The 21,857-nt window shown below is 48.6% G+C and overlaps 1 protein-coding gene across 1 annotated transcript; it reads left to right on the top strand.

The window, feature by feature from the left end:
• The first annotated feature begins 7,245 nt into the window (after positions 1-7,245).
• On the top strand, positions 7,246-21,775 carry TAGLN3 (transgelin 3). The gene is made up of 4 exons (XM_059391986.1): positions 7,246-7,585; positions 8,731-8,905; positions 19,707-19,809; positions 21,296-21,775. The coding sequence occupies exons 1-4, from the start codon at positions 7,406-7,408 to the stop codon at positions 21,435-21,437; spliced, it is 600 nt and encodes a 199-aa protein (XP_059247969.1). The 5' UTR covers positions 7,246-7,405; the 3' UTR covers positions 21,438-21,775.
• Positions 21,776-21,857: the final 82 nt, after the last annotated feature.

The raw sequence follows: 21,857 nt of genomic DNA, 5'->3' as shown, positions 1-21,857 counted from the left end.
TTTTGGTGTTGGTCATATACAGAGATTTGTAAAATTGCTTCTGATTTTAAAATGCATTTCACAAAATATAGGACAGTCTTTAATAAATGACCAGAAAAAATCCTGAAGCATAATAAAGTTCAAAAAGTAAGGATACCACTTTATATATTATATTCTGCATATTATATTTGAACTTAAAGTTATCTTTTTTTAAAGGCTCAAAACTTTACAGTAATATAAAGAAAATACATCACTTTTAAATGTTGGCTTGTATGTCATTTAAATGGGGGGATGTGATATTAATGATGTAGTATATTCTAAAGAGGTAATTAATCTTTATATATTATTGCCTGCTTGCAGAAACATTCCTTTTCTGTTAATATGTGCCTTAAGTACAAATAGCCAAGTGACTACTATCCATGTCAGAGGGCTTTTTGAAGTGTAGAGATAGTAAGAAAATACAAAATGCAATTATTACATAGGTGTTTTTAAGAACTAAAATGAGCTTGTGCAGTAGTGATTCTTTATATGACTGAGTTGGTGTCAAGGCAAAACAAATCGACAACATGACACAGAGAAAATCATTGGGATAAAGTTCCTGTGCCAAAGAAAGCTAACAGCAGGCCTGACAGCTTAGCCTCAGAGAGACCAGCTTGTAGGTGAGCCCATGGTTGCATCTGGGAACTTGGCTTTTGCAGGTTTCCACCACTCCCAGAACGGATAAAAGTGGCTCACTCTGCCTAAACTGTCTATACTGCATGAGCAGTAGTGTTTGTGCTGAACACCTTTCCCTCTGGGAGTCTGCAGTTGTAAGTGGCAGGCAGAGGCTGCCTAAGTGACCAGCTCCCACTACTCGGGCACTGGCCTGGTGGACCACATTTCACATGTATCGTCACAACCTTACTGGGGGAATTGCAGCTCATGTGGCATGATCACTGGGAGAGAATTCTTGAAGCTTCCGCCTCATTTCTCCAGACATCGCCTCCTGCATCTTTTTGTTCCTTTGCATATTTTACTGTGTACCTTTAAACTAAGAAGTCCTAGCTCTGAGGAGAAGTAGGTACTGAGTTCTGTGAGTCCTAACAAGTTATCGAACCTACAGGTGGTCCCTGACTCAGATACTAAAAAGGTTAATGCCTTACAGGACTGCAATCTATGAGTTCTCTTTTATACTGAAGAGGAGCACTCAAATACACAAGTCGTGCATGTGTCCTGGTGCCTAGTGACAGCCGGGCGTTGATAGCGGATAGTAGGGTGGGTATTCCAGGGCCTGCTCCGCCCAGACACTGCTAGTCACGAGGATTCAAAAGACAAGAGAAAGTGGCCCTGCCCCTGGGACTTTTCTGGAGCTAAACTCGTACTAAAATGTAATAAGCGCGATTAGAGATTTGTAGCATACCTGTAGAGGCAATGTGCATTCAGGTTAGGGACAGACTATGCGGTGTGGGTTTAAACTCCTAGCTCACCATTTACAAACCCTGTAATTGAGCAATTTACTTAACCTCTTTGAAGTTTTGTCAGCTGTAAAATGACATAAAGCTAGGTAATAAAGCATAAGGATTCAGTAAGTACAGTACCTTTAGAACAATGACACACACACAGGAGTCACTATCTTTTCACTTATAATGCACTGAGCACAGTCTGGTGAGAAACTGGTGGACATAATTTGTGGGGTTTAGGAAGAAAAAGCAGCAAGGAAGCCAGCAGGGCTTTCAAAGCACCTTCTCTTCAAGATGCTAAGCTGGAAGAAGGTTAGTTGTGTGGTATCATTTCAAACATTCAAAGGTTAGCAAAGGGGAGGAGGAGAAACCTTCACTATCTGAAAATGGGAAAAGCTGTTTTATTTATATTTATTTAAAAAATATTTTATTCATTTGAGAAGAAGAGCACAAGCAGAGGGAGAGGGAGAAGCAGACTTCTCATGGAGCTACGAGCCCAATGCAGGACTCGATCCCAGGACCTGGAGATCATGACCCAAGCTGAAGGCAGACACCCAGCTATCTGAGCCACCCAGATGTCCCTGGAAAAGCTATTTTGAAATCTCATATAGCTTTGCAGAGGGTAACATCACAAATTCCAAATTCCAAGTGATTTTGTATTTGTATCAATGAGATGTTTCTAGTGCATTGTTAATTACTGTAGTGGGAGTTTCTCCCCAGTGTTTTCCCCTAAAGCCCTCTTTTTTCTTTTCTTTCTTTTTTTTTCTTCTAAAACCACTCCATGCCATGTATCCAGTGACACGGAAAACGCTTGAACAAGCAAGCAGCAGCCCCTGAGTGCCTTATCCTCTGGAACCCCTGCATTATTTTAACAGTGACATGAGCCTTCTGAACAACCTCAGCATGTGCAATGGAGAGAGAGAAAGCAGACACCAATGGTAAGGAAACCTAAGTGAGGCCACAGAATAAATTTGCTTTTGCTGCATCTGCTGAGCTTAGAGGCATCTCCAGACACAAATCTAAACAGTATGCTGTTCTCTGAGCAGCCAATAGAAAGTTCTGTGTGGAGAAGAGGAGGGAAAGAGCCTGGGGCAAGGCTGAGCTTTACAAAGCTAGGAGCTCGCAAGGGGAATATGACCAGCCACAGAATGGGTCCCTGCCGAAAGGGAAAACACCTAATTTTCATTAAATTTGAAACTGATAAAATAAAATCCAAACAACTAAGAAACTCTTATTTTCTGAAGAAAAGAAGTAGATGGATGGAATTTAGATACACCTTTTAAAGATCCCCTTTAAATACACATTAGTCGTTTTTAATTTAGAGACATAATCACATGGTATGCATGGTTCTTTTGATTTAGAAAAAAAAATGGATGCTTTTGTACATTTAGAGAATATACCTAGTAAAATGCAATCAATTTTTCTTTTTTAACCAATTGTGTCTTTTGAGGAAATTATCCTTCCAAACATTTGGACTCTCCCTTTTCTTGGGCTTTCAGGGTTTTGCTGACAGAAAAACTCTCTTCTACTACAAAAAGAAATAAAAAGGTCAAGTGTCAGTTGCCCAGTGAAAGCCTTTCCCAACTTGTTCCCAACCCTCTGTTTCTAACAGGTTTGTCATCGGGTCCTCTGCACTCTCAAGAACAGCATTCTATTCTCTTTTTGATAGAACTTAAGTGCTTTACAGGGCACCTGGGTGGCTCAGTTGGTTAAGTGTGTACCTTCCGCTTGGGTCATGATCCCAGGGTCCTGGGATCAAGTCCCGCATCGGGCTCCCTGCACAGACGGGAGTCTGCTTCTCCCTCATCCCCTCCCCAGCTCATGCTCTCTCTCTCTCTCTCTCTCTCTCTCTCTCTCATGCTGTTCTCTCTTTCAAAAAATTAATAAAATCTTTTTAAAAGAGAAAAAAAAAAAAAGAACCTAAGTGCTTTACTATTCCCATGTATGTACCAATCTCCCTGAGGTCAAGAGCTTTGTTTTAACACGCTCGCCCCCCAGGCATCTCTGACCATGCCCTGATAGCTCTTTGCTCATTTCTCCTCCTTACCCACTGCATTAACATTAACGTTCTGGGGAATTCTGACCTTCGCCTTCTTCTCTGGGTACTTACCCTAAACAACCACACTGATGCTCCTAGTTTTTTGAGGGGCAGAGGGAGAGAGAGGATCTCAAGCAGACACCCTGCTGAGTGCAGAGCCTGATCTCACAACCCTGACTGAGATCATGACCTGAGCCGAAATCAGGGGCTTAACCAACTGAGCCACCTAGGTGCCCCGACACATTCCTATTTTAACAGCTCCTTGCATGCAGGTGATTCAAGTCCATTCCTCCATTCCAGACTTTCCTCTTGAGCTCCAGACCCATTAAACCAGCTATCTAATGAACTGGGATGGATCATGGGCCTCCCAGATGTAGGAAGTACAAACTCTGTTACCTTTCCCCTATATGTACCTCCCAAATGAGTCCCCTTACAATAAATGGCACCATTAACACGTTATACCAGTCAAATTTGGAGGCACTCCAGTCATCTCCTTTTCCTTCACATACATCAACAGGATGATTCTCTTTCCCTAATAAAACAACACAGGATTCTTTTGCGTAAGTCCAGTGGCAGGCAAAGCCAGTAAATATTGAACAGCCAGCGTTCCAGAAAAAATGAATAAAAGCACCCTGATTTATAAATTTGCCAACATCCATGGCATAAATATTTCTTTAATGACTGGTTTGAAGCTATCACGGTGATGTCACTGAACTCAACCAAGTTGGGCAGAAATGGCTAGGAACACACCATTATACAGTAAATACTCTGTAAAGAGACAGCAAACATAATAATATTCTCAAAAGTACATGTAATAGTAAAACATAGCAAAATAAATTAGGAAGTAATCTATTTTGAGTATTTAACATTTGTAATTAAGTTTAAATAATTTAATTGCTTATAATGGCTAAGTGACAACTGGGTTTCCCAGCTCCTGAAAATTTAACCATGGGCCCTTGCAAGCAGACTCCTTTATGGTCTAGAGCCTCCATGCCAGCCACGCCTTAGTTTTCTACCTGTATGTCTCTTCTCTTTGATCCTAGGCTCCATTGATACTGGAACATTTTCACCTGCCTAACGAAGCTGCCTTTGCCTGCCATGTTCCTGACATTCCCAATCCCTCCCGCTTCACCCCATCCACCTGGTAACACCTTACCCCTTTCACCTGATAAACACCCACTCATCTTTTGAGGCTTAAAGTCATCTCGTTTAGAAACCTGTTCCCCAATCCCTACCCCCTTCTTCTAGCTATCACTGTACCTCAGTACCTTGTGCATATTTTTAGCATGACACCTTGCTGGCATTTATTGTTTGCAAGTTTAACTTTGCTACTAGACCTAGTTGCCATGTCCCATGCATTTTTGTACTCAGATACATAGGCCCTTTTAAAAAGCTGTCGAGAAAATTAGTTCTAACGCTAGTAGACCTCAGTAAATGTAGAGCTGAGCCAATTTCCCTCAGGGATCAAACATTTTTTTTTTTTTTCTAAAGACTTTTGGTAGATTGCGGGACACTTCTAACCTAACCCCATTCTTTGCCACTGTATCCTCTCCAGAACTATGAGCTCAATCATTTGCTTAAAGCACCCCCATCTGTTTTGTCACGATGGAAGGAAATCTTTGGGTATAAATTACCTGGAAGGAAAGAAGGAAAGGAGGAAAGAAAAAAGAAGGGAAGAGAGGAAGAAAGGGAAGAAGGAAGAAGAGGAAAGAAGGTAACTGTACATGTACATCTTTTAGAACTATTTCTAGTTTTATACAACAAACCAACCTCTTCCTTCAAGCAATTCCAGCCACAGAGAAAGTGACATGCCTTCTGTTTGGGCCTCTGTTCCTTTAATGGCAAGTTGGAACTGACCTCACTGCTTCCACCCAAGACACAACTCAGTGACTCCCGAAATTCTGCTGAAAATTTCCCTGCTCTAAACTCTTCCCCAACCCCCAAGTCTACAGAGACACTTTTGTTGTCTTCAGAGCTTCTTCAACTGAAGATTGCATGCAGCACCAAGATCTGCATTAGTCTGTCATTTCTGTGCCTTTTGCTAAACCCAGTGCTCTTCTAAAAGCAGGCTCTCTTACAACCCTGTGTGTCTCCGAGTTCTCTCTCTACGCCTTCAGCTACTGACCACGAAGTCTTCTCCCAGGCAGACAGCCCCCATGTCTACCAAGTGATTGCATTTCCACTAGTCCAGGCCCCAGCCGGCAGGAGAGTTCTCTCAATACCTGTACTATTTAAGGAGTCATTCCCTGCCGAGCTTCCAACCAGTTTTGCACTGGGACCGAGATTATCTTTGCATGTACCAGAATTGCTTTCTCTAATACGCCTGAGTCAACTGAGCAAACCGTTCCAGGGGGAAGAGCTCTATTTGATTCCTTTCCAGTGCAGTACTTGGCACAATTAAGCACTCAAAAAATATTTGCTGAACGAACCAAAAGAACATATTTTGGGGTGATTTTCTCATGAAAAGTACCCATAGACCTACATAACGCCAATGAGACCTTACCCGCCTAAGTGCTTTACAGTCTCGGAAATCTGATTGCCCAGCTCTTTGTCAGTTATAAAAGTTTCAGGGGCGCCTGGGTGGCTCAGTGGGTTAAGCCTCTGCCTTCTGCTCAGGTCATGATCTCAGGGTCCTGGGACTGAGCCCCGCATTGGGTTCTCTGCTCCCTCTCTCTGCCTGCCTCTCTGCCTACTTGTGATCTCTGTTTGCCAAATAAATAAATAAAATCTTAAAAAAAATTTTTTTTTCAGGCCAACCTGGGTCTAAGTTGATTTGTCCCGAGGTATTGTTTGACCCAATACTCAGTCCCGGGGGAGGGGGTGGCGGTGGGTAGCATGCCAGTGGGGCCTGCCAGGTCCTTAACTACAATAGACAGACGAAATGCTCACACTTTATCAACACCTTTCACTCCAGGAGTCTCTTAGCACATTGACATTGAGCTCTGTTTAATTGATGAAACATGCTCCTAGTATCTTTCGATTAAAAACAGCATTAAAAAGGTGCATTCTTTGGATAAGTCAAACTGAGACACCACAGTTTCGCACAAGGATGGAAGTTTCTGGATGGAATCTGGCTGGCAGCTTCACAAGTGAATGGTTGCGGCTCTCCGCCCCTCCCTCCGGTCCAGCCCGACAACTGTTACCTCAGGGCACAGGGAAAGTGGTTTGGCAATCCCGACAGATGGACAGCTGACAAAATGGACCCTCCCCCAGGCCCCAGGCCCCCCGCAGCTGTGTGCTGGTCGGGTGTAGACAATCGGCCCGTCTCCCCCAGAGGAGGGGAAAGAATTGTGCGTCTCTCAGCGGGAGGGAGGCGGGCGGGCTTGAGTAACACAGGAGAGGGTCGGGGCTTTTTGCCCGGCTCTTAGCAACGGCCCGGGCCTGACCCTCCTCAGCCAGGAGAAAATCGAATCAGTGCCCCCTTCTTCCAGGCGCCACGCAGCAGCAGACGCTGAACGTCCAGGCGGGCTGCCTTCCTGCCTGTTAATGACCTGCGCTCTCCCATCCCAGGGTCTCTGCAAAGCGCTTCTGGAGAGGGGGAGTCACGACCACCACCCAGCGCTCCCCCTCACCCCCACCCCGCGGCTGCCGGCGGGGGTGGGGGGCTCGGCCTCGACTGTGAGTCCGAGCGCATCATCTCATCTCATCTCATCTCATCTCGTCCCATCGATAGGCGGGACCGACAGGGGCGTTCCGGCGCCCCTGGACCAGCAGGGGCTTTATTCTAGAGTCACCGGCGCGTGGCTGCGCTGTTCTTTCGCGTCGGTAGGTGAAACCCCAGCGGCTTCATTGGCTCCTCGATTTAAACCCCGCCCGGCTTTTCTGCCCGCTCCCGCTGCCGCTGGGCCAGACCGCCCAGCCCCGCGCGTCCCAGCCCCGCTCGCAGGGAGCCCGGGGCCGCCGCTGCTATTGTGTGGATGCCGCGCGTGTCCTCTCTTGTCTTCCAGAGATGGCTAACCGGGGCCCGAGCTACGGCTTAAGCCGAGAGGTGCAGGAGAAGATCGAGCAGAAGTACGACGCGGACCTGGAGAACAAGCTGGTGGACTGGATCATCCTGCAGTGCGCCGAGGACATAGAGCACCCGCCCCCCGGCCGGGCCCATTTTCAGCAATGGTTAATGGACGGGACGGTAAGGCCGCAGCGGTCTGGCTTGCCGGGGCAGTGGGCTGGGATAGCCCTCCAGGGCTTTCTCTTCCCAGGCGAGGCTGCGGGAGGGGCTGCGGCTGCCAATCTCTGGTCTCCCGGGGTGGGTACGGGCATGCCTTTATTCCTCAGGGTTGAGGAGCCGGGCTCCCGCACAGTTCCCCTAGCTGGCTTAGAGGATTCTGCGCCCACCGGATACAGGGCAGCTTCCTTTGGAGTTGTTGCCAAATTAGAAGCCTTTTTGCTTTTTCCAGTGGGACTAGAGATAAGGATTTCCCTTCCCTGTCTCCAGCTTTTCCGTCCCTCAGCTCTTGGAGGGTTATTTCCCCTCCCCGCCCAGGAAATGGGTTAGTTACAAAGTACAACAAAGGAAGGGGTCAGGGAGACTAAACACCTTCCCATCCTTCCTTCTGCCTGGGAGCCCTGCTGCTCTGGGAGCCCCGAATGTCTGTTGAATGCATGGGTTCTCAAGAGACTGAAGGGAATCCTTATTTGAAAACTGCTTTTCTGATCAGAGGCTCTGGTGTGTTTGGGGGCTGGGGAGTGCTGATTCCCACAAGCCCCGCTTTTCCCTGCAGGCTGTGATTTACTGTTACGTAACAGCTGCTCCCCGCTTCTGCCGGTTGCCCAGGACTTGGGTTAGGGGTAACTAGGAGGATGGTACCCGGTTCGGTTATTTTATACATCGTTGGCACATACAGGATGAATTATTGAAGCCTGATTCTGATCTGCCTTTTGATAGAAGACATAGTATTAGATTTTATTATTTGACCTCCCCTCCCTCCCTTGAAAGTCTGCAATCACGGTCTCATCACCACACATTTTTCCCTATTTTGTAAACATTCTTTCCCTCCTCCAGAGGAAGGAGGGGAGGAGCGAGGAGGGAAGGGGATTCCTAGGCTGCAGGACCTGCTAGAGTCTGGAGCAGCTCAGGGAGTGAGGCCGCCTGGGTCTTTGGGATTTGGCGTGGGAACTCAGCCACCCAGCCCTGAGCCAGTGCCTTCCTAGGGTGCAAGACTTGCTCCAGCCCAAACCTCTAAGCTGCGCCCTGTAGGGCCTGGATTCACTTGCGTTGGTGATGGGATATGTACAAAAGGAAACCCTGATTTTGTCTCTCCTTTCTCCTTTCAGGTCCTGTGCAAGCTGATAAACAGTCTATACCCACCAGGACAGGAGCCCATTCCCAAGATCTCTGAGTCAAAGATGGCTTTTAAGCAGATGGAGCAAATCTCCCAGTTCCTAAAAGCTGCAGAGATCTATGGCGTCAGGACCACGGACATTTTTCAGACGGTGGATCTGTGGGAAGGTAAACAGCCCTTGGGCCTTTGGGATTGTCCCCCCTCCCCCTCTACTTTGTCCTTCTCTTTGTGAAACCTGCTCCCAGTGTTCTTCCCTAGGCCTGTGTGTGCCCCTGTGGCTGGGAGCATGGGGGGGTGGGGTTATTCACTTTGGGGACCCAGGGGCACTGTTAGCCTACCGCTTTGTGATGATCTATTGAAAAGAGTCCCCTCCTCTGAGGGAATACACACCCGGAGGACATGGCAGGGACCTCAGCAAACTAGGGCTAAAATGGTGACGTGGATGCCGTTTGTTCCTGTGACCCCTCCCACAACGTACTCTTGCAGAACAAATAGTAGCTCCTGGAAGAGAAGGGGGGTGGTAAGCATGCTTCTGACTCACCAGCGGCAGGCTTCCAGACAAAGCCACCAGGCGCAGTTGTGTCATTCAGTCTGAGAAAGCAAGAGCACCCCGACCTTTTACTAAACTGTTGTCAGAGGGCTTCGGGACTCACCTTCCAGATATATATTCTGCTCAGGAAGTATGACACATGATTCTTTCTTTCACATTTGTGACTTGACTGAAGGAGTCTTATGAGGAATAAAAATCAAATCCCATTTCTGGACATATTTAACCAACCACCGTTATCAGGGAAAATGTTGTGACTGGAGACAGTGTCTGAGAATTTGAGACCCATGGTTATAGGGCCTCGTGTCCCCCTTGAGCCCAAATGTGTGTGCCCCTCCGTGCAACTGTCCCATGCGAAGCCAGCCAGGCTCTGGAGGTACAGAGCCTTGTGCTCGCTGGCCCTAGGTGTTATCAGTGGTTCTACCCATAGGACACCCAGTGCAGTGGTATTTCCTGTCTCTTTCACAATCCAGTTATTAGAATCCCAAGACCCCCATCAGGTTACCTGTGTTTGCCATTATGGAGGAACTCAGATATCCGGTCCTTTGGGACTGGAGTGGGACTTTGGGAATGCTCACCTCCACGTCCTCATGGATGTCACAGGTGAGGCTTGGTTTCTGCTCTTTAGATCAAAATGAGGATGATTTTCCCAGCAATAAAGATAGTGGTGCCTGTGGACAGATTCCCATGCAGGAAGCAGGTGCAAGGCCTTTACTGTGTATTGCCAATCAGTCCTCCTACAATTCTATGGGGTGTTGTTAATTTTCCCATTTCCTAGAAGACGATGCTGAAGCTTGCCTGTAATTACTTGTTCCACCATATGGCCAGGAACTAGCAGCAGAGCAGGGACTCAAAGCTGGTCTCTCTGGTGCTGGGAGGATAGGGCCTCAACCCGCAAGCCATGCCATGCTCTGACCGTCTCTGTCTCCTTCACCTGCACCAGGAGCAGGTTGTTGAGTCCCAGCAGTGATTGAGGAAGATGGACATGAGCAGGTGGAGTCAGGGGTCTGTGGGACAGAAGGATGGAGCCCCCGCACTAGGCAGTTCTTGTGAATAGAAGAGTGAGCCCCCCAGGTACAGAAAGTATGTAGGAAGAGGAAGAAAGTGGGAGGTCTGTGGGAGACGGGGACCCCAAGTGTGCGTCACTGTCTTTACGTGACTGAGGCTGTCTTGCTTGCCTTTGCACATTTATCCAAGACCACGCAGGGAAACTTTACCTCCAGGAGGGGCTGGCAGTGAAGAGAAGGTTCGAGGGAGCACTGGATCCCTGAGTACAAAAGCAGGGGGCGGTCTACACTGCCGGCCCCAGCCCTGTATGTTCATACTTCTGAAGGGAAAGGGAGGCCGAGAAGCAAGAGGGAGACTGACTGTGGCAGCCGAAGGTAGGGTAGTGGACAGGCGGCCTCCAGGCCAGGTTAATGCTGCTAGAAAACAGGAGATGAGGCAGACACTCAGGGGTCTCATCCCTGGGGGGAAAATGTATGGACCTCAAGAGCCAAAGAAGGGGACTCCCTCTGAGGTGTTGTAGCTGATCTGGTATGTAGCTGGTATGTAGGTAGGCATGGCTGACAAAGGAAAGTGGATGCTTAGGGGTGTCCAAATGGCCTCTGGCAGCCCCCTCCATGGGGCACTGAGGACTGAGGTTCAGGAAGAGTCCTAAGCATTATAGGGGATGTTCAGGATCACTGACAGAGGCTCTGGCCAGGGCTGGTTACTGTACCATTGGGCGAGGGGTGGCAAGGCAGGTGGCTCTGGGCAGAGAAGGGAGGGGCAGAGCTGCCTCGAGAAAAGCCAGGGTGAGACTCGTCGGTCAGCAGAGTGGACCGAGGGATGAGACTGGGTCCTTTCTGCCTGGGCCTGCTGTGGCTCATGTTTGGGCAGGAGCAACCGGAGGGCTGGCATATGTCTGCGTGCCTACGAGGGTGTGCATGTTTATATATACAGCTATTGAATTAGCCGTTTGCTTAGCTCCCTGCCACATTTTCCCAGCATTCTGCTGGTGGTTTTCAGTTTATTGCTATTCACCCCTGATTCCATGCCCTGTGGCTGTGGTGGCTGTGGCTGCCGCCAGTCCAGCGCTCTTCACCAGGGGACTTCTTTTCCTCCTCTGCCTCCTGCTCCCCGTCTGTTGCACTTGGCCACCCAGTGACTCCATGGGCTCTGATGTTGTAGATGAATAAAGCCGCAGGAGCCCAGGCTTGCCAAGTGCCTTCTCATTTGGGGTTCTGTTTTTTAGAGAGGCAGGGGCCCCAGATGGACCCATTGTCCTGGAACCCCTTTTAGAGGCACAGTCGAATGTTTGAAATGGACTTGGGAGCTACCAGAATAAAAGGTTCAGGGCTTTGAAAAGGACCCCAAGGCTGAATGGCCCAGAAAACAACCCAAGCACAGGGATATTAGAGACAAAGCTACTAAGGTTCCCCTGGGAGGAAGCTGGGGGTGAGCCATCCCTTTCAGGGCTGGGGAAGAAGCGAGGGCTGAGGGCCGCTTAGAGGACGGGAGAAGTCGTTCTCTTGGATGATGGAAGGTCAATGCCTGGCAGGTTCCGGATTTGCCACGGGCACCCGGAAGGGGTGTCTTAGCTGCCCATGACTCAGGAGAGCAACGTCAGTGTTTTCCTGTGGAGGGAAAGTGAGAAGGAGAAAAGGGAGGAGCAGGAAAAGGAGGTGTGTGAGAGAGACAGAGACAGAGAGAGAATGAGAGAGAACATGTGAGAGCTAGGGAATGTGCTGGGCAGAAAGACTCAAAGGAAACTTACCCTGGAAGCTGGTAGAATACAGATTTCTGAGTCAGAAATTAGACTGCCTCATTCACATCTCAACTCCACCACCTCTCAGTGAACTTTTCCAAGCTTCGACTTTCTCAGCTGTAAAATGGGGTAATAGTGTCTATTTCACAGGGTTGACATGAGTATGGAATGGGGTGATGCATTATAAAGTACTTAGCATAGTGGCTGGTGATCGTTGAACATAATGTATGGTGGCAGTGTGAAAATGACTGTTGTCAGGGTGCCTGGGTGGCTCAGTGGGTTAAAGCCTCTGCCTTCGGCTCAGGTCATGATCCCAGGGTCATGGGATCGAGTCCCGCATCAGGCTCTCTGCTCAGCGGGGAGGCTGCTTCCCTCTCTCTGCCTGCCTCTCTGCCTACTGGTGATCTCTCTGTCAAATTAAAAAAAAAAAAAAAAAAAAAACTTAAAAAAAAAAGAAAGAAAATACTGTTGTCATTGGCCTGTTCTTTTGTAGGAGAAATGGACAATGAGGGCGGGAGGAGCAAGGCTAGAAAGGCGCATGTTCTGTCTTGGAACAGATGGTTCGGGAATGGTTTCAGGCAGAAGCTTGGTGGGGTTGCCTGGATGACATTTTCTCTCTGTCATCGGTGGTGTCTTCACTGCATCGGCCATTCTCCATCACGGAGGAGCTGGCTTTGCACGTCTCCTTTTTGTCTTTTTTCCATCTCGTGGTCATTACTCTCCTGATGTCTTTCCATGCAGTATGTGGCTTTGCCAATTCCAGACCCCAGAGATCTTTTTTTTTTTTTTTAAAGATTTTATTTATTTATTTGACAGACAGAGATCACAAGTAGGCAGAGAGGCAGGCAGAGAGAGAGAGGAAAGCAGGCTCCTTGCTAAGCAGAGAGCCCAATGCGGGGCTCAATCCCAGGACCCTGGGATCATGACCTGAGCCGAAGGCAGAGGCTTTAATCCACTGAGCCACCCAGGTGCCCCAAGACCCCAGAGATCTTTGTGGAAAGAGCATGGGTTTGGAGTCAGGCAGATGGGTTGAAACTACTTCTACATCCCAGCTTTGTCAACTTGTTTAAGTGCTTCGCTTCTGAGAGTCTCAGTTTCCTTCTCTGTAAGTAGGTCTAGTGTCTTCTTGTAAGGACTAAATGTGTAAAATGCCTAGCACAATGCCTGGCTAATAGACACCCAATACATGTTGGCTTCCTTCCCCTATTACAAGCCCACTAGCAACTAACCTTTTGGTTTCTTGGCATCACCACAGGGTGAGCAAGCCTTAGGCAGGGAGAATTCTAGAATGCCCGAGCAGGCAAGACTCAAAGATCAATGCAGTCTGATGACTTTTCTCAGCTGTCCTACTGACAAGGGTCCTGGATGTGTGGTTCTGCCCTGGCTCCCTGTTCCCCTTCCATGCTGACAAGGAGTTAGGGAGGAGTGTGGTGTATATTGGGGGTAGGACTGCCTGGAATGTCCACATATACTCCCCGGGGAGGTGCTGCTGTGTGTGTCATTCCTTCACAGCAAGAGCTATGAGATTTCACCAAACTTGAGAGACATTTTGGGATCTTATGAGGTACCTGTAGTGACCCGAGTCATCCCACATGCCTGTTGCAAGCAGCTTCCTTTTCCGTCGGAACAGCCGCCAGCGCCGCTCCCACAAGCGCCGCTCGTGATCCTGTTTGGCAGGGTTTTCCTTCAGCAGTGGTTCCCAGCCTCCGGGGCCCATCAGAATCACCTGGCAGGCTTAGGAAAACACAGCCCCAGAATTTCTGAGGCATTAAATCTGGGGTAAGACCCAGGAATTTGGATTTCATACCAATTCATAGGTGATGCTATTTCTGCTGGCCTGGGAACCCCACTTTGAGAACCACCGCCTGACAGGGTGTCCCCAGGAAGGCAAGCAACAAAAATGTATAAAACTCACAGAGCAGGCCCATTCTGTTCTCTGACATTTCTCCTTTGACCTCTACCTTGAGTAGAGAACTGGGGTCATGCCTAAGTTATTACTCAGGGAAATAAGAAATGGCTCCAGAAAGATGAAAAAGGTCAGTATTTCAGGAATAACAAAGATTCCAGGAATAACAAAATTAAAAATAAAAAAAAAAAAGAAAAGAAAAGAAAAAAAAATGGAAGTAGCTCTGAAGTAAAGAGTTTGGACTATAAACTGTAAAAAAATCTTTCAGTATTGAAAGTAGAATGTCCAATCTGATTTCATCCATCCAAATGACCTTTCTCTGGTCATTTTTATTTCTCTTTCACCCTTCCAATTATTTTTCTTCCCAAAGACATACATAAGATATCATGAAAGTAATAAACAAAATTCAAGAGAGAAAAAATCCTTGTTTAAGTATCACTGATGATGGGACGCCTGGGTGGTTCAGTTAAGCATCCAACTCTTTTTTTTTTTTTTTAAGATTTTATTTATTTATTTGACAGATAAAGATCACAAATCGGCAGAGAGGCAGGCTGAGAGAGAGAGGGGGAAGCAGGCTTGAGCCCGATGTGGGACTTGATCCTAGGACCCTGAGATCATGACCTGAGCTGAAGGCAGAGGGTTTAACCACTGAGCTACCCAGGTGCCCCAGCATCCAACTCTTGATCTCAGCTCAGGTCTTGATCTCAGCTTAGGTCTTTATCTCAGGGTCTCGAGTTCAAGCCCCACACTGGGTTAAAAAAAAAAAAAAATCCCAGTTGGGGGTGGGCAGGGACCTGACAATACAGCACCCTTGGCCCTGGCCCTCAGAGGTTATCATTTCATAGTCAGGAGGGCAAGACCACACCTGGGGAAACACATTTTGTGATAAGGCAGGAGAAAGGGCACACCCAGATGTGGAGACTCTCTGAGGAGAGGCTGGCCAGCTGAGATGAGGGAGGCTACTGTGCTGCACCACTGTCTCATTTTCCACAATTCCAGCTCTCATATCAGCCCCTCCCACAAGAGGAGGCTAGAAGAGTCCTCGTTGCCAGATCAAAACGCTGAGATGTGGGGCGCCTGGGTGGCTCAGTGGTTTAAGCCTTTACCTTCAGCTCAGGTCATGATCTCAGGGTCCTGGGATCGAGCCCCACATCGGGCTCTCTGCTCAGCGGGGAGCCTGCTTCCCCCTCTCTCTCTGCCTGCCTTCTGCCTACTTGTGATCTCTCTCTGTCTATCAAATAAATAGATAAAAATCTTTAAACAAACAAACAAAAAAAAAACGCTGAGATGTTCGTGGACCTGGTGCCTCCTACTCCCTGTGTCACTTCCCCTTTTAATGACCAGTGGTCTCATTTTTAGGTCACCACCAAGGACTCAGCATCTAGAAAATCCCCAGCACTTTTAAGACCGTTCTTTTTTTTCTTGGAAGAAAAGCCTTCAGCAGTGGTTTTTAAGTTGTCTTGCCAAATATCTTTGGTAGCTCTCAGGGAGCAAAGAGATTGCGTGGTGCCAGGATTCTGAGCTGGCTCCCGACTTCGATCAGAGCCCTTATAATTATTGACTTTACCATTTGATTTTGTGGAAGATGGCCCTGAAGGAGGAGTTATTGCTTAAGGAATGTTACATAGTAACTTACCATGTGCCAGACATGACAATGTTTTTTAAAAACCGGAAAACTAGGGCGCCTGGGTGGCTCAGTGGGTTAAGCCTCTGCCTTCAGCTCAGGTCATGATCTCAGGGTCCTGGGATCGAGTCCTGCATCAGGGTCTCTGCTCAGCAGGGAGCCTGCTTCCCCTCTCACTCTGCCTACTTGTGATCTCTCTCTCTCTCTCTCTGTCAAATAAATAAAAAATAATATCTTAAAAAAAAAAAAAGGAAAACCAAAGTGCCAGGGCAGGGTTGCCTATCCATATGGCTATATCAGAATCATCCCAGGAGATCGTTCTAGAATCTGAACTGTTAAGAACAGTCTAGTTTGAGAGTCATCATGTTTCTCAAACTTACCCGATGGTATACACTGCCTAGGGAGATGATTAAAAATATGAAATTCCAGAGCTTCCACCCCATGCCTGCCGAATTTCCCATCTCTCAGGGGAGTGATGTCAAAATTCATATTTTTGAGGAGATCTCCCCTACAGCATCTCATAAGTAGTCCAAGAGGCTTGGAAAAACTCCTGAAGTGTCATGTTCTAGGCAGGTGGTGACAAGATTCACAGATGTTCCTTGACCTCGTTGTTCCTCTAAGACATTGAGTATGTGACCCCAAGTTACAGAAAGTCTTTGCAAATGGCCCCTTCTCTCCAGCAGCATGGGATCTGGAATTCTGAACTGATAAGAGACAGGAGGCTAGAAAAAGACCCTCAGGCCATTCCACCAATCCGAGAATGCTGGAGCTTCTCATAAGGAATGTCTGTTAGAAAGCCAACCAGACACGTCAGAAAAGCCAGCTAGACAAGGTAGAGAGGCAGATTTCTGTTCATAGTGTTACTTAGAATCTTGGCAATGAGGAACTTGACTGGCACGCTGATGGGGGACTCTACCCCCGCCAACTCTTCCTCTTGCTATAACCTTATTTGAGTTGAGACCTGGAGAAATTGTTCCAGACAAAAACACTGAAAGACTTTACCAAGGGTCGGTACCCTTGCGCTAATAGGGACCAAGGACTGTGACCCAGTTTTGTCCCCCTGTGCATTCCCTCTAGCCTTGGCACTGAAGCAGCCACTGCCACCCCTTCAGATCATCTCTGATCACCGAGGAACGTGGCACCCCAACCAGCCTGTGATGGGGACCCATGGGAGATGGTGGCCTGGTGGACTGTTTGCGGACTTTGCATTCTGACACCTGAGCCAGAGTCAGGCTCTGGTTTACTTGCTGAGTGACTGGGCATGTTCACTAACCTCCCTGAATTAGGTTTCCCATCCCTACGCCGGAGGCAATAATATCCATTCCATTGGGTTGATGTCATGTATAATAATTTATAGCAAATCTCTCTCTTTGGGAACTTTCTTGAGAAAAACTTCTCCAGGGCACCTGGGTGGCTCAGTGGGTTAAAACCTCTGCCTTCGACTCAGGTCATGATCTCAGGGTCCTGGGATTGAGCCCCGCATCGGACTCTCTGTTCAGTGGGGAGTCTGCCTCCCCCTCTCCTTCTCTGCCTGCCTCTCTGCCTACTTGTAATCTCTGTCAAACTAAAAAAAGAAAGAAAGAAAGAAAAAGAAAAACTTCTCCAGCGTGTCCCTGTCAAATGCAGAACTCCTTCTCTAGCTTCTTCTGCCCCATTCATGTCGTTGCTCCCTCTGCCACTCTCCAGGGTGAGGGGGGGTGGGCTACTGGATGTCTTACCGTTGCCCCCAACATTTTTCCCTCTTTCCTGCCTGGGTCCATGCGGTATGCACACCAGCTAGTGACTCGGGAAGGGGGCTGGGTGTGTGGACTAACACCGCTCGCGGCTGTGCCCGTGGCCGCGGGGTCGTATCTGTGGCTGACTTGCTGGGTGTCAGGCTGCACAGTGCCCCAGCGCCAGGGCCCAGCAGACCTGCTCTTTCCATCCAGCAGGAACAGACATCCTGTGTGCTCCTTGTACAGAGCCGAGCTAAGTGCTTCAGGAACTAACCTTCCTGAATCTCCCTGTGTTTAATCATTGTTCTAGGCTCGCTTCACTGGCTCGCTATTTAAAAAGCAGACCCTCTCCCTATCTCTTTCCAGAGTGATGCTTCAGAATATTATCACTACAGCTCTAGTCAAAAAAAAGGATCGCATTACACAGTGATGACTAGAGAAAAGCTTTTTATCTGTGGAGAGAAGTCACTCTCATAACCACCTCCGGGCTTGCTCTCATGTCTCACTGTTCCCCGTGCCCTCCTCCGCCCATCTGCTGCCACATGCTCTGACCTCACCTCCCCACCCCCACCTCCAGCCGCTCCTTGCACCCGGGGACTCTCCTCTGACAGCTCTGCCTCCGGCAGCTGTCTGCCAACCGCCCCGGCCTCAGAATCCCGGAAATCGCCCTGTGGTTAATGGGGTGGAGAAGAAAAGCGAGGGAAGGAGGATCTGCTGTCTCTCCTCGTGGAATAGATGCACATCCTGAATGGAGCCTCCTCTGTGGGCCTTAATGGTTTGTTTCATGAGAGTTTTACTCCGGTCTTGCTCTCTGTCTGCCTCTCCCCTGTAATTCTGTATTCCCTGGTGACCGAGATGCAGCAGCCCGGCTGGAAAGACCACAGATGGTTCACTCAGTGCAAAGTGGGCCTTTTTTTTTTTTTTTTTTTTTAAAGATTTATTTATTTGAGAGTGAGAGGGGGTGAGTGCATGAATGGAGGAGAGAGCAGAGGGAGTGGATCTCAAGCAGACTCGCTGCTTGCATGGAGCCTGAGATCTCGACCTGAGCCGAGACTGAACATCAAAGGCTTCACAAACTGAGCCCCCCCAGGGGCTCCCAAGGAGGGCCTTCTAGTATTTCTTTCTTTCTTTTCTTTTAAAGATTTTAGTTATTTGGTGGTTCAGTGGGTTAAGCCTCTGCCTTCAGCTCAGGTCATAATCTCAGGGTCCTGGAATTGAGTCCCGCATCAGGCTCTCTGCTAGGCAGAGAGCCTACTTCCTCCCCCCTCTCTGTCTGCCTCTCTGCCTACTTGGGATCTCTCTCTCTCTCTGTGTCAAATTTAAAAAAAAAAAATTTTTTTAAAAAGGTATTTTATTTATTTGACAGAGGGAGAGAGAGAAATCACAAGCTTTCATAGCTTGACCCGCCCCCCCTACCTGCCCTGCTGAAGGCTGCTCTCCTTTCTAACTAACCCTGTGCCTTAAGCTTTGCTCTCCACACTCCACAGATCTGGTTCTCAGTTGGCACTGACCGCACGGTAGCATCTTTCCCAGTCCAGGGCCTGGCAGTCAGCTGGAAGGGAGGAAAGGTGGAAAGACGGGAGGAACAGGCGGACTTATAGGGCCAGTGGCCTTCTCTGTGGGTTCAGGGCCGCTGGGCTCCTCAGATAACTGTATTCCTTCTCCCACTGTGTGAAGGGGGACAACACACACACACATCTCTCTCTCTCTCTCTCTCTCTCTCACACACACACACACACGCTCCACAAGCCAGCTATGTATCATCTCCGTTGAGGTCCTTCCAGGCTGCACAAAGTAAAGGGCCTCTCGGTTGTGTCACATCGAGCGCTTTCTGTGTTGCTTGGCTTTCCTTCGCGTGCGCGTCTCCAGCCCGAGCCAAGTGAGTCCTCCATGGGAGGCACGTGGGTGACTTTAGACCCGGTTAACCCAGAGAAGGTGAAAGAGAGGAGCCACGTGGGGTTTGGCGCATTTAAGTCATCCAAAACAACTTCTTTCTAGTTTCCTCCCCGCAGCCCCTTTCAGTCCTGAGGAAAATCTTCTTCTTTGGACCAGCTTGCAAGCCTAGCCACAGGCTTTCCCCTTGCCACAGCCTCTAGAACCCACAGAGGCGAGGGCCTCTGCCTAGGGCAGGGACCTCCCTGTGTCTGAACAGAGAGGAGTTTGGAATGTTTTACTCATATGGCAACTGTGAAAGGATGAGAAACTGGGCAGGTCACACAGAGAGTAGGAAGGTGATTTTTTGATCCCTCCTGGGAAGTTCTGCTACAGTTATCGTCGGGGCTTGGAGAAGGGTTTGCTGTCCCCCTCCCTGGGATGGGGATTGCCGACAGCCTCCTTCAGAACTTCCTTTCTAGAGGGCCAGCCCCATCCTTCCAGATTCCTCAGCCCTGACACAGGCTTGGCCTTCATTTCTCTGTTGGCTTGCAGGGAAGGACATGGCAGCCGTGCAGAGGACCCTGATGGCTCTCGGCAGTGTCGCGGTCACTAAGGATGATGGCTGTTATCGGGGAGAGCCATCCTGGTTTCACAGGTGAGTATCACTTCCTGCCTCTTTGTACCCCGCTGATCCCCAGCAGAGGAAGATCCTACCAGAGAGAGCATCTGAAGCCTCAGAGATTGTTAAGACATAAAGTCCTTAGGGGCAAGCACTCCTGGTCCCCCAGCTGATTCCTGAGAGTGAGGAAAGACCCATGCTGCCATGAGGCCAACAGCCCACCCAGGGCAGACTTGGTTGAGTGTTTCCTGCTAGATACTGGGACCCTCGGGCTTGGGCCATGCTCTTTCTCAAGAGGCCGAGTAGGACTGGCTGGCTTTTCTCAGAGCTCTGAACTTGGTTTTATTATGATCTAAGAAGCCCCAAGTCAACTCATTTATCTATTTATCTATTATCTATCATTTATTCTTGCTCTCGATGAAGGGAGAATGTGTCCTGGTTTGTGCCTGTTGTCCCAGTGAGCTTATTGATAATGGTCACTTTCACTTTCAAGGGCGGCCTGGTCTGGATAATGTCTTATGTGGTCATGTCAGTAAAGGATTTATTTTGCGGCTGTTGTTGCTATTTTCAGGGGTTGGGGGAAGCAAGCGAACATAAGCTCAACCCAGTAGCTCAGTGCGTGATGAGGGCAAAAGAGCACTTTGTAGAAGATAACTGATCCTTCATTTCCCTACTCCCTCCTTCTTCTTCTAGACAGTTATAAAAAAGTACAAGTTTAAATGAATCTGGTCCAAAAACCTCCTAGATACTGGCCAGTGGAAACTCTGGTTTTAGTCCCCACTTTGTTAGTGACATACCATGGTTTGTATGACCCACAAAGCCAAAATTACCTACTATCTGGCTCTTTACTGAAGCTTGCTGACCTCTGGTGAAGAGTACGAAGCATTTCCTCCTTGACTCCTAGATCCTGTGGCTCTAAAACGGGAGCATGAATACTTGGACCGACACAGGGAAAGGTGGATTGGGATTAATGACCTGCTTTGTAAGAAGGGCTGTTGGTAATTTGCACAAGGGCTTGAGGTAACTGTGATAGAGTGGGTGACAGGAAAGTTATCTGAGAGTGAAGTCTTCAAGGAGGTACCCCTAATTCTTTCATGCAAATTCTAAAAGATCATCTGGGTTCTAAGGAATAGAGAGCTCATGTATCATGCAGCGTACCTGGAGTAGGCACGTAGCTCATGATAGGACCACAGCCAGGGTAGGAGCATAGCCCAGGGTAGGAGCATAGCCAGGGTAGGACCATAGCCAGGGTAGGACCATAGCCCAGGGTAGGTCCATAGCCCAGGGTAGGACCATAGCCCAGGGTAGGAGCATAGCCCAGAGTAGGAGCATAGTTGCTATCAGTACTGTAGCTCAGTACAAGGCTTACTATTCTATTTGGTGATCTTGTGTTCTAGCCAGTGACGACAACACCACCACCACCCCGCCCCCCCCCCCAACCCCGGGCCATTGTAACTGCATATCCTGGAAAGGGTTTGAAGACTGTCAGAATGACCTGATTCCCCTCACTTCCTCTGCCCAGGAAAGCTCAGCAGAATCGGAGAGGATTTTCAGAGGAGCAGCTTCGCCAGGGACAGAACGTAATTGGCCTGCAGATGGGCAGCAACAAGGGAGCCTCCCAGGCAGGCATGACCGGCTACGGGATGCCCAGGCAGATCATGTAAGATGCCGCCTCCAGCCTCCCAGGAGAGAGGACGAATGTTCCACACCACAGTCTCTGTGATAAAGAAGTAGTTAGTCACCTTCTGACCTTCTCTTTCTCGAAGCCTCCTGTTCCAGGTTTTTGCAAGTGCCGCATTTCAGCTGCAAACCCGCGTTGCCCACTGCTGCCACCTTGCGTTCATGTAGAACTATGCAAAGACTCCGCCTCCTCTTCCTGAGCTCCTCCTTGGCCCCAAAGTCACCTTTTGTCTGATTATTTATTTATTTATTTGCCAAAAAATGCCCCCTCCTCAACTTACTAGAACACACCTAATAAACAAATTAGTCTTGTGGCTTCAAACGTAAACTTCGTTCTTCGGGGCAGCGTCTCGGCAGGCGGGGCTGGCTTTCATTCGCTCACGGGGCCCGCAGGATGGAATGGA

This window comes from Mustela nigripes, chromosome 2 (genome assembly GCF_022355385.1).
Source record: "Mustela nigripes isolate SB6536 chromosome 2, MUSNIG.SB6536, whole genome shotgun sequence".
NCBI classification, from domain to species: Eukaryota; Metazoa; Chordata; class Mammalia; order Carnivora; family Mustelidae; genus Mustela; species Mustela nigripes.
Note: the sequence above shows the minus strand (reverse complement) of the source record. Positions and strands in the feature narration are given on the sequence as shown.